Genomic DNA, 16657 nt, shown 5'->3' on the forward strand with positions numbered 1-16657 from the left:
TTGTTTTCAGATTATATATACAGGGTGTTTAACCTAATTTTAGCCAGAGTTTAAAAATATGCCCTTGCACTCTAAGACGACGCGACCAAATGCATGTTTCTCACTTTTGTATGTAGTATGTCACGCTATTTTTTGTATTTTGCTTAATTAGATAATTAGTCAAGATTAATTAGCTAACTTCTGAACCAACGAAGCTAGGAAAAAAATTCCAATTAGAAAGTTGCAGATTGGTTTGCAAAACGTCCGAATTGACAGTTCCCGTATTTCTATCTATTAAGTATTAGTGTTTTTCAGCTTACTGGTGATGCCTGCGAAATACAAAAGAAAACCACGTGACATCCCCGCTTGCGCGTCAGGATTGCAGTGCTCCCAAGCGTTCCGCGTACAAACGATCATAGGTGCGCAGCCGCTTAAATTGCGACAGGGCGGCGACGCAAGCTATGGGTGTTCGATTTAAGCTAGCAACCATTATCGCTTGCGCTGCGTAAAGTGACTGACGGACGGTGGTGGTGGCAGTTCAAGACAGCGATAAACAGACTATCGTGCATCGGCTGTGAAAGCGCGAGCAATTTCGTCATGCGTTTTTCCAATGAGGAAAAAGCAGACATGATCCTTGCCCTAGGAGCGCAGGCGGACAGAGACGGCAGGCTGCAAGAATATTTCGAAGCTGGCACCCGGGCACGCGACCAAGCCCGATGACAATAGTCAACACCTACGAGACGCTGAAGCAAACCGGCAGCTATATAAGAAAGTGGCAGAGAGCGTCAGTCATAAATGGTGAGGTTCGCTCCAATGTTTTGTCTTTTATGGCGGCGAATCCACACGCTAGCACGCGTAGCGTGAGCGCAGAGCTGGGTGTGTGCAGCTCAACTGCCTGGAGGATTTTGAAAACAGCTGGACTGCACCCCTATCATGTGCAGTTGCACCAATGCCTGGAGCCAAGGGACCTCCAAAATAGACTCGACTTTGCGAACTGGATTTTGATTCAGGAGGAACAGGATGCTGACTTTCTCACCAAGGTACTCTGGACTGACGAGGCGAACGTTTCCCGAAATTGCCAAGTGAATATTCACAACGCACACTATTGGAGTGATCAAAATCCCCACTGGCTAGGAAGATCCCGCCACCAATATCAGTGGTCAATTAACGTTTGGTGCGGGATATACGGCAGCACCATCGTTGGCCCAGTGTTTTTTAACAACGCTCTGACCGGCAAGTGGTATGTAAGTGAAATCCTGAAAGGGCCGGTTGAAGACTTCTGTTGCAACATGCCACTAGCCAGGCTAGACGCAACGTGGTATCAGCACGGTGGGGGCCCACCCCACAGCAGCAGTCAAGCGCGAGCATGGCTTGCTGTGGCTTTCCCAGGGCACTGCATAGGGAGAAACGGGCCTGTTCTGTGGCCGGCAAGGTCACCCGACCTCAGCCCTCTCGACTTTTTCTTGTGGGGCCATATTAAGGATCGCGTGTACACGACGGAAACGACGACTCCAGAAGCCTTACAAGAGAAGATAGCCGAAGTCTGCCTGCCGCAGCATTTCAGCGATGGTGCTCAAGGCAGCGACAGCAAGCCTTCTCAGAAGATGCCAGTGTTGTATCGCTGCAGAAGGTGATCTCTTCGAGCACTTGCTGTGAACGAGCATGCAAAATAAACGTAAATTCAGTGAAAGACTGCGTTTGGCCATTTGGAGTGCTCTTATTCCACCATATTCAGCCTTCTGAAAACTGAGTTTTACAGCGAAGCTGTTTACCTCTCGTTGGTCGGAAAATTTAGTGGCGTAAACACAAAACGCACTGCAGGAAAGCGAACTTTCACTGGCGATGATGATAATAGTGCGTGAAGTGAAGAAAAAACGCTTCCCGTGTTCGGAAACGAACCCGGGTCCCTCGGGTTATGTAGTCTTGCATTATGTGGGCGACGTTCAATACGATTGCCCCATTCCAACACTGTAGGTGGCCCCAGTGAACGAGTTGTAGTCTTCGACGTACGTGTGTTAGAGACATGTACTGAGGCGTACATAGTAATTCCAGCGTTCTAATTACAGAAGTAGCAAGCAACTAGGGTAGTAGAAAACTAAGATCCGGGTTAATGTCCTCTTTGCTTGGCGATGGGAAAACTGGTATGTGCCGAGTCATAGCCGAGTCATGAGTAAGGAGTACAACTGCATAAACATCATCATCACCACCGCCACAATTACCACCATCATCATCATCATCAGCCGCTGAGACGGGAGCACACGCAGAGGCTAGCGCGCGGGAAAGGGAAAACCGCCACTGCGTTTTTGTTGGCTCGGATCAGTGCGACATGCCAAACCAACAAAGCGGCGGTCATGCATAGACCCAACAATGTGATTATCACTACCATTACTCTAAAGTAATAAATACACCCCATCAGCCCGTGCGGTGTTTGATATAGCTTCGCTGTACATTCACGTTCGCAGGGAAGGATGGCGGCCAATTTTTTTTTTGTGTAGGGATGTTCAATTTGCTTACAGCTATCGCGAAATGACGAACCTGTTGCTTCCAGCAGCACAAGCGATAACCGCTGTGTCTGCTTATCGCTATAACAAACTCCTGCGAGGGGAGCGCATCGCTGACGTAATTGGCACAGCCAACGCCTATGTCGCTGCCCTGTCGCTGCCCTGTCGCTTTATTTAAGCGGCTGCGCACCTATCATCGTTTGTACGCGGAACGCTTGGGAGCACTGCAATCCTGACGCGCAAGCGGGCATGTCACGTGTTTTTTTTGTATTTCGCAGGCATCACCAGTAAGCTGAAAAACACTAATACTTAATAGATAGAAATACGGGAACTGTCTATTCGGACGTTTTGCAAACCAATCTGCAACTTTCTAATTGGAATTTTTTCCTAGCTTCGTTGGTTCAGAAGTTAGCTAATTTTTCTTGACTAATTATCTAATTAAGCAAAATACAAAAATAGCGTGACATACTACATACAAAAGTGAGAAACATGCATTTGGTCGCGTCGTCTTAGAGTGCATGGGCATATTTTTAAACTCTGGCTAAAGTTAGGTGACACACCCTATATATATATATATATATATATATATATATATATATATATATATATATATATATAAGCAGTAAAAGAAACTTCTCGAGAAGCCAGAAGAAATAGTTGAGAAAATGGTAGACACCCGCCGCGGTGGCTCAGTGGCTAAGGCATTGCGCTGCTGAGCACAAGGTCGCGGGTTCGATTCCCGGCCGCGGCGGCCGCTTTTCTGATAGAGGCGAAAAGCAAAAACGCCCGTGTGTACGAGATTTCGGCGCACGTTAAAGATCCCCAGGTGGTCGAAATTAATCCGGAGCCCTCCACTACGGCGCGCCTCATCGCCTGCGTTGCGTTGACGCGTTAAACCCCTACAATCAATCAATCAATCGAGAAAATGGTAGACGCACGATTAAAAACAAAAATAGTGGTTTACTGACGTTTCGACAGGAGGACCAGTCCTCCAGTCGAAACGTCAGTAAACCACTGTCAGTAAACCACTAATTTTTAACCGTGCGTCTACCATTTTCTCAACTATATATATATATAGCGAATCAGAATAGGAAATGATGGGCTCGTTGAGGGGCTCGTTGAAAATAAGACAGAAATAAGAAGTGGCAGTGAATAAGAAGTGGACTGCCACTTCTTATTTCTGTCTTATATATATATATATATATACACACGCACATATATATATATATATATATATATATATATATAGCAGAGAAGGAATTCTTGGCTACTGTTTAAATATTCAAAAACTTGGGTGCGACCACTTGGAAAACACTAACAAATACTTTATTTCGACAGTTTCGACCAGTGGTCTGGTCTGCTTCAGGGAAAATTACAAGTGACTGAAAATGCTCTACGATACACACTTCACGAGACAGGGGAATTTTGCCCTCTACCTCTCTTTCTTGCCAGAAAAGAAACCAAATAAATGAAAGCAAACATGTACAATAATCTCAGCGGCACATATACACGTCTCTCCCCAGGCGAGCGGCGATACAAAGCAAGGAGAGGGGAAAAGGAAAACAGGAGAAAAAAGGAGTATAAAGAAGGAGGGAATTAGAAATAGAGAAAGAGGGGAGAAAAGGAGAGGCAGAAGAAAGGGGGGTTCTCAGAAGCAGACACTGACGAATGCGAAGGTCGAACAGCGGAAACTTGAAAGGTAGAGTGAGGGACCGCTCAGCGGCTCAGAATGACGTGACGTGCCGCATTCCGCGTACTGTAAAAAGAGAGAGAAAAAAAAAAAACGGAAGAAAAACCCTAGGAGTAAATTATGTTTGAAGAACGTTGTTGCGAATGTAGATAGGCGCCACATGGCCCCCAGCAGCTCACGAATGCCAATACAGGGTCTAAACACACATAGCGAGAGGAGCGGAGGAAAGATGAGTACGGAGGCTGCGGCGTCGGGCAAGGTCCGCGCACTCAACATGGTCCGAAGTCGTGTTGTAATCGATAGCCCGAGTCGGCGCGGCGCGCCACGGAGATTTATTGGTGCAGAAGCGCTAGCGGAGCGCCGAAACGTCGCCGGAGGAGTCATTCCCGTGCGGAAACGCACCCCCCTAGCCCCCCCCCCCCCCCCCCCCCCCCCCCCGTTTTCCCGAAGCTCGTAACCGTGTGGTCGCCAGGCGCGGGTTCTCTATTTTGTTAAAAATGGCAAAACGATAATGAGGAGAAAAGTAGGTCTGAACCGCAGATTTATTGCTAACAGCACTCGTTTGGCTCCCTCGCCGCACGCCCCCCGCACCCTCCCCCCCCAAAAATAATAACAATAATAATAATAATAATAAAAAAAAAGTTCACGTATGGTCTCGTAGGCAGCCCTATCTCCCTGCGCTCTCGTTTATACCCTCAGTAAGCGTCCGAAATTTATGTATAAAGAACGATTCTCTCTGTTCCCGCTCGTAAGTATTGCGGAAGCCGGACTGAATTAACACTACTTGCATTCTTTCGAAGGAGTGATCCGGGAGGAGGAGGTGCCTGGACAGTGGAAGACCGGGAAGTCCCTTTACATGCGACTTGCGATTGTTAAATCTGGTGCGGAAGGGCGTTTCGGTCTGTCCAATGTACTCCTGATTACAAACGAGGCAACGAAGTTTATAGATTACGTTTGAGGTGTCGCAATTTAAATTTTCTTTGATAGCATATTTAAAGGTTGACCTGCTAGCTTGGGCAATATTAGTCGTCTCTATGTGGGCGCAGACTTTACAGCGCGGCTTGCCGCATGGTCGGCAGCCTTGAGCTCGCTCAGGTGGCTCTGTTTTAGCGTTGACTAAGAGGTCCCTCAAGTTTTTGCCACGTCGGTACACAACACGAGGGGGCTGCTGGAAAATGGCCGCCAACCGGTCGCTCTGTTTGATGATATTGAAATTTCTTCTCAAGATGTCATTTACTTTAGGAATTTTGGAAGAGTAGGTGAGAACCAAATTAGTCTCGGGGTGGTTTTCTTTTCGGCTTTCAGCTAGAATGTCCTCTCTTTCTAAGTTGCGAGCACGCTCAATTGCATCGTCAACTATTCCTTCTGGGTATTTTTGGCCAATCAGGGAGGTCTTAAGTTCACGTGCATTTTTCTCGAAATCCTCCTGCCCAGAGCATATTCTACGGTACCTGTGTGCCTGTGAATACGGTATGCCTGTTTTAAAATGGCGAGGGTGGCTGCTAAAGAAGTGGAGATACTGTTGGCGGTCAGTGGGCTTCCTGTACAATGTTGTTGAAATGTTCCCACTGTCCAGGAGCAGCGTGACATCTAAGAAATTAATGGTTTTGGTTGAGATCTGATGGGTTAGTTTTATTGAAGGATGCAGGGAGTTGATATCTGAAATGAATTCCGTGAGGCTCGCCTCATCGTTGTCCCAAATGAAGAAGATGTCATCCAGAAAGCGCTTGTAAATTACGGGTTTAGGGCAGCGTTTTCCAATGAATTCCGTTTCCAATGACGCCATGAAGATATTGGCATATGTTGGTGCCATTTTAGGCCCCATGGCTGTGCCGTTAATTTGAAGGTAGTGTTCACTATCGAATTCAAAGTGATTGTATTCAAGGACTAGGCGGAGGAGGGTTTCTAATGTGCTAGGGCTGACATCTAAGCAAAAATTAGAGTTACCGTAAGATGAAATCGCGGCCAGTATGCCATCAGTATGAGGAATGTTTGTATAGAGCGACGTAACGTCCATGGTGACGAGAAAACTGCCAGGTGGGACAACTAGGTTCGAAACCTCGCGGAGGAAGTGACCCGTATCTTTTATGTATGAGGGGAATGTTGGAGGGATATCCTTAATTAGGTGGTCGATAAAACTGGATATTTTTTCTGTTGCCGTTCCATTGCTCGACACGATAGGGCGGCCAGGATTATTTTCTTTATGTATTTTGGGAAGAAGGTAGAACCGGCCAGGCTTAGAATTATGAGGTACCATTAATTTATACATTGCGTGGGTAATTTTCCCATCGTCCAGCAATGACTTGAGTGCGTCGATAATTTCGGCTTCAAACTGTATTGTTGGGTCGGCATCGATTACAACACGACTTCGGACCATGTTGAGTGCGCGGACCTTGCCCGACGCCGCAGCCTCCGTACTCATCTTTCCTCCGCTCCTCTCGCTATGTGTGTTTAGACCCTGTATTGGCATTCGTGAGCTACTGGGGGCCATGTGGCGCCTATCTACATTCGCAACAACGTTCTTCAAACATAATTTACTCCTAGGGTTTTTCTTCCGGTTTTTTTTTTCTCTCTCTCTTTTTACAGTACGCGGAATGCGGCACGTCACGTCATTCTGAGCCGCTGAGCGGTCCCTCACTCTACCTTTCAAGTTTCCGCTGTTCGACCTTCGTATTCGTCAGTGTCTGCTTCTGAGAACCCCCCTTTCTTCTGCCTCTCCTTTTCTCCCCTCTTTCTCTATTTCTAATTGCCTCCTTCTTTATACTCCTTTTTTCTCCTGTTTTCCTTTTCCCCTCTCCTTGCTTTGTATCGCCGCTCGCCTGGGGAGAGACGTGTATATGTGCCGCTGAGATTATTGTACATGTTTGCTTTCATTTATTTGGTTTCTTTTCTGGCAAGAAAGAGAGGTAGAGGGCAAAATTCCCCTCTCTCGTGAAGTGTGTATCGTAGAGCATTTTCAGTCACTTGTAATTTTCCCTGAAGCAGACCAGACCACTGGTCGAAACTGTCGAAATAAAGTATTTGTTAGTGTTTTCCAAGTGGTCGCACCCAAGTTTTTGAATATTTAAACAGTATCCAAGAATTCCTTCTCTGCTATATATACTCATGGCTACTGCTCGCACCACGATGGAGAACCTGACCTGGAAGTATCCTAAAACGAACATCAACTCCGTCGTCATCGGCGACTCACAGATGAAGCATTTCTTTACGAACTTTGATCCCCTCCGGCACGGGACCCCGGCCTTCATTTGCCAGTTGGACGCCACTGTCAGTGATATTCTGCCCCTCCTGGACTTCGTCCCACGAACAGCGAGTGTGTTGGTCCTCCACGTCGGAGCGAATGACATCCGAAAAAGACACAGATCGGCAACAAGCACATTCGGCCACTACCAGGAAATGCTGGAGCTTGTTCATCGGGAGCGCCCGGACATTGCGGACATATTCGTCACCCTGCTCCTTCCCCAGACCCCGAACCGCCGTCGCGGATGCGCCAACAGAAGAGCGGTGGAGCGGTACAACCGGGAGGCCTGCCACTTCAACTCGCTGTTGCGGGCGCACTGCCGCCGGTCCCGTAACGTCCGCTACATAGACCACGGCATGGAGTGGCTGCCGTCGGGACGGGTGTTCGCTGCGGACGGACTCCACCCTAGTTTCGAGGGGGTCGCTGTGATGACAAGCCACCTGCAGCAAGTCCTCCTGCGAAACTCTGCTCGCTCCGCACATGCATGGATGGACCACGCGTCGTCCGTTTCTACAACCCACCCGAACCTCAACAGTAATTCGGACTTCCCCGTGTTCCCACAGAGGGAAGAGGCAAAAAGCGACTTGAAGAACGACTTGAACAACGAAATTGTGGGCGGCGCTCGCCGAAAGTTTGTTCGACCTCCTACCCACCCGAACCTCAACAGTAATTCGGACTTCTCCGTGTTCCCACAGAGGGAAGAGGCAAAAAGCGACTTGAAGAACGACTTGAACAACGAAATTGTGGGCGGCGCTCGCCGAAAGTTTGTTCGACCTCCTGCGCGGACCAGCCCGACTGCTGATGAGCCTGGGGGGCCCTCGTCGGGCCGACTCTCCTACGTCGAGGCGGCGGGCGCGGGCGTGCTTGGTGCTCAGAATTGACAAGACAGCAGCTCAGGTGAGGTCCGCTCTAACGCAACATGGTCCAGGTCCTTTCTAGAATTGCGCAAATGTGTGGAGAAACGAGTACGGTTTGACTCGCATGCGTGCTACCTAAATTCTTACGTGAAATATAATAAAGCACCCAAGGGTCTCCAAGTCAAATTATCACCATCTATGTCGACACTTAATGACACCGAGAGGAATCAGTGGACAAAAATTTTAAATGACGCATCCGTAAGACTGACGAAATTGGTTATGGAACACAGCACTCGGAAGGCCCAAGAGCTAAAGTCAACAGAACTGGCAAAACGTAAGGAATCAGTTCTTTCAGAATTAGAACAATGTGAACTAGAGAGGTACGAAAATAAAAAGCAGGTTATGGCGGAGAAAAGAAAATCAAAAAAGTACGAACGAGATCAACTTCCCATTTGCGGGAACGGGGCGGCACAGGCGGAGGCTTCGGGGGTGGACGGCCGCGTTGGGCCCGCACTGATATGCGACTCAAAAGACAACCTGCCGTGTTGTAACGTTGTGAACGTCTCAAGCAGACAGCTCTCTCCAGCTGAACTCAAACTACTTTCAAAAGGACTAAATTTCTCTCCGTCCTCGGGAAACATCAATGAATTCGAACTGTATCAGGACCTCGACAACTTTGCTAGAAACCTGCGCCTACGAAAATACTTTCATGACCAGCCCACGGGCAGCAAAAAACTATTTCCCGGACTTTCAGACAAAATGTTTACACCAAGTGAGCAACGGGATAAGCACTTAGACATGTACATTTCGGCCGTACAGAAAGATATCATCACCACGTTCGAAAAACGGTTGCCCGTTCGCAGCAACCTCGGATCAGACGAACGCGAAGCACTCAAGAGCCTCAGTGAGGATTCTGGCATCGTAATTAAACCGGCGTATAAGGGAGGGGCTGTAGTGATTCTGAACAAAAATGACTACCTAAAAGAGGGGCAGCGACAGCTAACTGATAAGACATTCTACCGCAAGCTTGCTGCCGACCCAACAATACAGTTTGAAGCCGAAATTATCGAGGCACTCAAGTCATTGCTGGACGATGGGAAAATTACCCACGCAATGTATAAATTAATGGTACCTCATAATTCTAAGCCTGGCCGGTTCTACCTTCTTCCCAAAATACATAAAGAAAATAATCCTGGCCGCCCTATCGTGTCGAGCAATGGAACGGCAACAGAAAAAATATCCAGTTTTATCGACCACCTAATTAAGGATATCCCTCCAACATTCCCCTCATACATAAAAGATACGGGTCACTTCCTCCGCGAGGTTTCGAACCTAGTTGTCCCACCAGGCAGTTTTCTCGTCACCATGGACGTTACGTCGCTCTATACAAACATTCCTCATACTGATGGCATACTGGCCGCAATTTCATCTTACGGTGACTCTAATTTTTGCTTAGATGTCAGCCCTAGCACATTAGAAACCCTCCTCCGCCTAGTCCTTGAATACAATCACTTTGAATTCGATAGTGAACACTACCTTCAAATTAACGGCACAGCCATGGGGCCTAAAATGGCACCAACATATGCCAATATCTTCATGGCGTCATTGGAAACGGAATTCATTGGAAAACGCTGCCCTAAACCCGTAATTTACAAGCGCTTTCTGGATGACATCTTCTTCATTTGGGACAACGATGAGGCGAGCCTCACGGAATTCATTTCAGATATCAACTCCCTGCATCCTTCAATAAAACTAACCCATCAGATCTCAACCAAAACCATTAATTTCTTAGATGTCACGCTGCTCCTGGACAGTGGGAACATTTCAACAACATTGTACAGGAAGCCCACTGACCGCCAACAGTATCTCCACTTCTTTAGCAGCCACCCTCGCCATTTTAAAACAGGCATACCGTATTCACAGGCACACAGGTACCGTAGAATATGCTCTGGGCAGGAGGATTTCGAGAAAAATGCACGTGAACTTAAGACCTCCCTGATTGGCCAAAAATACCCAGAAGGAATAGTTGACGATGCAATTGAGCGTGCTCGCAACTTAGAAAGAGAGGACATTCTAGCTGAAAGCCGAAAAGAAAACCACCCCGAGACTAATTTGGTTCTCACCTACTCTTCCAAAATTCCTAAAGTAAATGACATCTTGAGAAGAAATTTCAATATCATCAAACAGAGCGACCGGTTGTCGGCCATTTTCCAGCAGCCCCCTCGTGTTGTGTACCGACGTGGCAAAAACTTGAGGGACCTCTTAGTCAACGCTAAAACAGAGCCACCTGAGCGAGCTCAAGGCTGCCGACCATGCAGCAACCCGCGCTGTAAAGTCTGCGCCCACATAGAGACGACTAATATTGCCCAAGCTAGCAGGTCAACCTTTAAATATGCTATCAAAGAAAATTTAAATTGCGACACCTCAAACGTAATCTATAAACTTCGTTGCCTCGTTTGTAATCAGGAGTACATTGGACAGACCGAAACGCCCTTCCGCACCAGATTTAACAATCGCAAGTCGCATGTAAAGGGACTTCCCGGTCTTCCACTGTCCAGGCACCTCCTCCTCCCGGATCACTCCTTCGAAAGAATGCAAGTAGTGTTAATTCAGTCCGGCTTCCGCAATACTTACGAGCGGGAACAGAGAGAATCGTTCTTTATACATAAATTTCGGACGCTTACTGAGGGTATAAACGAGAGCGCAGGGAGATAGGGCTGCCTACGAGACCATACGTGAACTTTTTTTTTATTATTATTATTATTATTATTATTATTTTTGGGGGGGAGGGTGCGGGGGGCGTGCGGCGAGGGAGCCAAACGAGTGCTGTTAGCAATAAATCTGCGGTTCAGACCTACTTTTCTCCTCATTATCGTTTTGCCATTTTTAACAAAATAGAGAACCCGCGCCTGGCGACCACACGGTTACGAGCTTCGGGAAAACGGGGGGGGGGGGCTAGGGGGGTGCGTTTCCGCACGGGAATGACTCCTCCGGCGACGTTTCGGCGCTCCGCTAGCGCTTCTGCACCAATAAATCTCCGTGGCGCGCCGCGCCGACTCGGGCTATCGATTACAACACGACTTCGGACCATGTTGAGTGCGCGGACCTTGCCCGACGCCGCAGCCTCCGTACTCATCTTTCCTCCGCTCCTCTCGCTATGTGTGTTTAGACCCTGTATTGGCATTCGTGAGCTGCTGGGGGCCATGTGGCGCCTATCTACATTCGCAACAACGTTCTTCAAACATAATTTACTCCTAGGGTTTTTCTTCCGGTTTTTTTTTTCTCTCTCTCTTTTTACAGTACGCGGAATGCGGCACGTCACGTCATTCTGAGCCGCTGAGCGGTCCCTCACTCTACCTTTCAAGTTTCCGCTGTTCGACCTTCGTATTCGTCAGTGTCTGCTTCTGAGAACCCCCCTTTCTTCTGCCTTTCCTTTTCTCCCCTCTTTCTCTATTTCTAATTGCCTCCTTCTTTATACTCCTTTTTTCTCCTGTTTTCCTTTTCCCCTCTCCTTGCTTTGTATCGCCGCTCGCCTGGGGAGAGACGTGTATATGTGCCGCTGAGATTATTGTACATGTTTGCTTTCATTTATTTGGTTTCTTTTCTGGCAAGAAAGAGAGGTAGAGGGCAAAATTCCCCTGTCTCGTGAAGTGTGTATCGTAGAGCATTTTGAGTCACTTGTAATTTTCCCTGAAGCAGACCAGACCACTGGTCGAAACTGTCGAAATAAAGTATTTGTTAGTGTTTTCCAAGTGGTCGCACCCAAGTTTTTGAATTTATATATATAAATATATATATATATATATATATATATATATATATATATATATATATATATATATATATATATATATATATATATACATACATACAAGAGAAGAAAAACTTCGAACAAGGTAAAAGCACGATTGTGGCCTACGTTTCAGCAAAGCGAACTTGCCTTCCTCAGGGCTGCCTTGTTCGAAGTTTTTCTTCTCTTGTGTTCTCTACCATCTTCAAAGTTCTACTACTCCCTATATATATATATATACATATATATAGATAGAGACACACGAGAAAGACGTAGAAAATAGAAATAAGTTTACTGACGTTTCAGGGAGAGGACTCCCTTTCTTCCTAGCGATGACTATACCCGTAAGATAAACTTAGCCCCACTACTAATGTCTGTCCATTATCTGGGAATGCACATGAAAATCTCCCTTTTAACGCGATTAATTCGCCAAATACTGACCATTCACGAACTCACGTTAGCGCCGGTACTAGTCAGTCTGCCAACGCAAACCCAAATTTTTATCGCCCTTCTGTCAGCTCTCCCCAGGCTATCAAAGCTAACAAAAATCTCACTGGAAATGTGAGGAACCTCTCTAGTATTACCCTGTCACCAGATCAGATGAGCACCCTGTCAAAAGGTCTGAATTTTTGCCCGGCAACTGGTGGTTTTGATGAATTTCAACTTTTTAAAGACTTAGATAACTTCGCGAGAAATATGAGACTGCGAGAGTACTTCCATGACCATTCCCTAACCGACGAAGCCCGAACTGCATTACCTAGCCATAAGCACGAGACCCCTCCAACGCAGCGCGATACATGCCTCGCTCGAGATGTATATTAAAGCCGTTCATCGCGCTGTACGAGCAGCATACCAAAAGAAAATCTCTTTCCGCCGTAACATCACAAGCAAGGAAAAATAAGCCCTGGAAGAACTCGCAGGTTGCCCCGAAATAGTAATCAAACCAGCTGATAAAGGAGGCGCCATGGTGATCATCGACAAAGCTATGTCAACCCACTCTGAAGAAAGGGAGTCCTCTCCCTGAAACGTCAGTAAACTTATTGCTATTTTCTACGTCTTTCTCGTGGGTCTCGGTCTCTACTAACCTTATTTTTTCGCGCTCTGTGTGAGTTTTTATCTTTCCAGACTATATATATATATATATATATATATATATATATATATATATATATAGCGAATCAGAAAATGGGAAATGAGGGGCTCCGTGAAATAGGACAGAAAATAAGGGTTGGCAGTCAAGAAAACCTCGGAAAGCAAAGGGGAGGTTGTAGAGGGTCATAGAAAGTGATGAATTTTTTGAGTCGAAAAGAAAGTGGTGAAAAAATGCCCGCCGGGTGGGATCCGAACCCACGACCTCCAGAATACCGGTCTGGTGCGATAACCACTACGCTACCGGCGGGGCTGTTTCCCCAGCACTTTATCGGGTATTTATGTTAAGGTAGTTTTTTTTTTCCTGCACTTGGGGGTGGTAGCCAGCGCCACTCGGACTACTCGGGGTGAAGGGGACCTTCTTTTTAACCCCCGGGCCGTGACTCGTGTGTCTAAGACATGTCGAGAGTGGTCGACCAGCGTTGAACCTTCTTAAGCTCCCTTTGGCACCAAGACTGACAGAACAGAGGCCCTCGCTAAGCATGTAGCGAATCAGAAAATGGGAAATGAGGGGCTCCGTGAAATAGGACAGAAAATAAGGGTTGGCAGTCAAGAAAACCCGAGAAGAAGGTACCCTTCACCACGAATAGTCCGAGTGGTGCTGGCTACCACCCCCAAGTGCAGGAAACAAAAAAAAAACTACCTTAACATAAATACCCGATAAAGTGCTGGGGAAATAGCCCCGCCAGTAGCGTACTGGTTATCTCACCAGACCGGTATTATGGAGGTCGTGGGTTCGGATCCCACCCGGCGGGCATTTTTTCACCACTTTCTTTTCGACTAAAAAAATTTATCTACAGTCGATCCCGGATATAACGAACTCCAAGGGGATCGTAAAATAGTTCGATATATCGATAATTCGAAATATAAAATATGCCTACCTGAAGCGGTGCACGCACGCGACACGCTCCAGAACGGCCGCACTGCGCTGCCTTCGCCTTCACATCAGCTTTGTGGCGCAGTATTGTGCTTAAGGTGCTCCGAGGAATTCCGAATTCCTTGGCAACCGACGACTTCTTTTCGCCGGCCTCCACCCGTCGAATGATATCTGCCTTCGTTGAGAAATCCAACTTCTTACGTTTTTTTGCGTCCATGGCTCCGAAACGCGTGACCCGGCGCCGCAAAAACAAAACAAACACGCACCACACTTCACGAGTTTCCCGACGGAGCAACCACTGCCACTGGCCAAGCGGCGAGAGCGGACCACTCCGCCGCTCAAGCAAACAGGCTCAAGCGCGCAGAAGCTGGATTTTCCTTCCTCCTCAACTGTCTCTCGCCCGCAATCTCTCGCCCGCGTTCTTTACCACGCGGCTGAGGCGTCCAAGGTCACTCTAGCGACGCGACGGAGCCTCTCTCTCACCGAGCGCGGGAGCGCGCACGAGAACTCGTCGCCGGAACCTTCCCAGGAGGAGCGGCGAAGCGCACTTGCAGGGGCGCTTGACGCGCGGGAGTGTTCGAAATACGCATGTGGCGGTGACCGGGAGTTCGATACACGCGTACAACAGCGCTATACTTTTGCATGGGATTTCCAAGGGGATGTTTAGACTGTTCGATATATACAATAATTCGATATATCCGGGTTCGTTATATCCGGGATCGACTGTATTTCTATGACGCTCTACAACCTCCCCTTTGCTTTCCGAGGTTTTCTTGACTGCCAACCCTTATTTTCTGTCCTATTTCACGGAGCCCCTCATTTCCCATTTTCTGATTCGCTACATGCTTAGCGAGGGCCTCTGTTCTGGCAGTCTTGGTGCCAAAGGGAGCTTAAGAGGGTTCAACGCTGGTCGACCACTCTCGACATGTCGTAGACACACGAGTCACAGCCCGGGGGTTAAAAAGAAGGTCCCCTTCACCCCGAGTAGTCCGAGTGGCGCTGGCTACCACCCCCAAGTGCAGGAAACAAAAAAAAACTACCTTAACATAAATACCCGATAAAGTGCTGGGGAAACAGCCCCGCCGGTAGCGTAGTGGTTATTGCACCAGACCGGTATTCTGTAGGTCGTGGGTTCGGATTCCACCCGGCGGGCATTTTTTCACCACTTTCCTTTCGACTCAAAAAATCCATCTCTTTCTATGACCCTCTACAACCTCCCCTTTGCTTTCCGACGTTTTCTTGACTGCCAACCCTTATATATATATATATATATATATATATATATATATATATATATATATATATATATGTATATATATATATTTATATATATATATACATTTTTGCGTGCATGCACTATTTCAACAGTTTCAACGCGCTGTGCATTTCGATATATCTTAAGCCGTTTTTGTGAATATGATTTCTGTCTCTTTTGTTACTCCCGACCGGAGTTTCAATTTGTCGTATAGAATTTTTTGACACCGCCTTTGATATTTAGTCGTGATCTGCAGTGCAAGCATTGTTGTTTTAAAGCTATTGTGAGCTTGGTGATGTGGGAGTGGTCGCTCATTCGGGAGACCATGGGACAACCGCGCTGTATTAGCCCTGGAAACTCAGTAGGACAAAAGTGCCAAGCTTTAAATCAAGCGCTTGCTCTCTCTAGTCTGCCAGAAACACCGTGTTCAAAAAGCAACAAGCGAATTGGGCGAGCTGGTGTAAATTTGTATCTTACAATAGCGCAAACGGGGCTTGTGTGTTTTTGCGTTCTTTTAAAAGCGATTCTAAGTTGTCCTTTGCTAAGAAGTGCAGACACTTGTGTGGAGAAAGGGGTTACCGCTGGCTTCGCTCTCACTGCGGCAGGCAGAAGGAAGTCAAAGGAACTTTTCTAATCCTGCTTGACTTCGCCCGCAGGAATGCAGCACTACGTGATTCTACAAAACGAACCTAGAGGCTTGCCACTCAACTTCAAACTCCTGCCAGAGTGGCTCAACTCCATGGGATATACATCATACATGGTCGGAAAGGTCAGTATTTAAAACAGAGTTACTTTCGCCTATGCACGTATGCATGAAGCGTCATGCCATGACAGAATTACATGCGTGCACCTTTCAGCTTATTGAACATTTCAACCAAAAGCACCAGGTGATAGTGATGCTTACACACACACACTAGATAAAATCCCATGACACAGCTTTTAGATAAACAGAAATGTGCAGCATATAAAAGAAATAAAGAGAAGGAAATAGACGTCTTTGCTGACCGATTCAAGAAACCGATGGTTTCAAATACATGAGGAGCAAACATGATATATTCAGTTTTTTAATTAAGGAAAAGGTAATGTTACGGCTTCTTAAATGTTGTAAAATAGCTAAGCCAGGTTGCCCAATGGTGCAACCCTGATGTCACAACCGCGATATGTTCGCCTCACTAAGCTCAACACGACGAGCGAAGCCTGTACTTTACGAGCAACGTTTAATTGAGAATTGCCGCTTTAAAGTCCCCAGCCAGAACGACACGTCTCCTCTCATAAAGCTTCTGCAGGTGAGTGTAATTTAGCGCTGGGCACCCGCCAC

At 47.1% G+C, this 16657-nt stretch overlaps 1 protein-coding gene and 1 non-coding gene across 3 annotated transcripts in view; one reads left to right on the top strand and one right to left on the bottom strand.

The window, feature by feature from the left end:
- Window positions 1–16657, top strand: part of LOC144168824 (arylsulfatase B-like) — a 123252-nt gene that overhangs the window by 52023 nt on the left and 54572 nt on the right. For both annotated transcript variants that reach the window (XM_077697810.1, XM_077697811.1), the window contains one exon: window positions 15996–16108. In XM_077697810.1, coding sequence (XP_077553936.1) covers window positions 15996–16108 — 113 coding nt within the window. The remainder of the gene's footprint in view (window positions 1–15995; window positions 16109–16657) is intronic.
- On the bottom strand, window positions 13385–13457 carry Trnat-ggu (transfer RNA threonine (anticodon GGU)). The gene has a single exon. It is a non-coding gene; the product is annotated as a tRNA-Thr (tRNA).

The sequence above is a fragment of the Haemaphysalis longicornis genome, unplaced genomic scaffold (assembly GCF_048455015.1).
Source record: "Haemaphysalis longicornis isolate Haplotype H1 unplaced genomic scaffold, Haemaphysalis longicornis Haplotype H1 scaffold_2, whole genome shotgun sequence".
Taxonomy (NCBI): Eukaryota; Metazoa; Arthropoda; class Arachnida; order Ixodida; family Ixodidae; genus Haemaphysalis; species Haemaphysalis longicornis.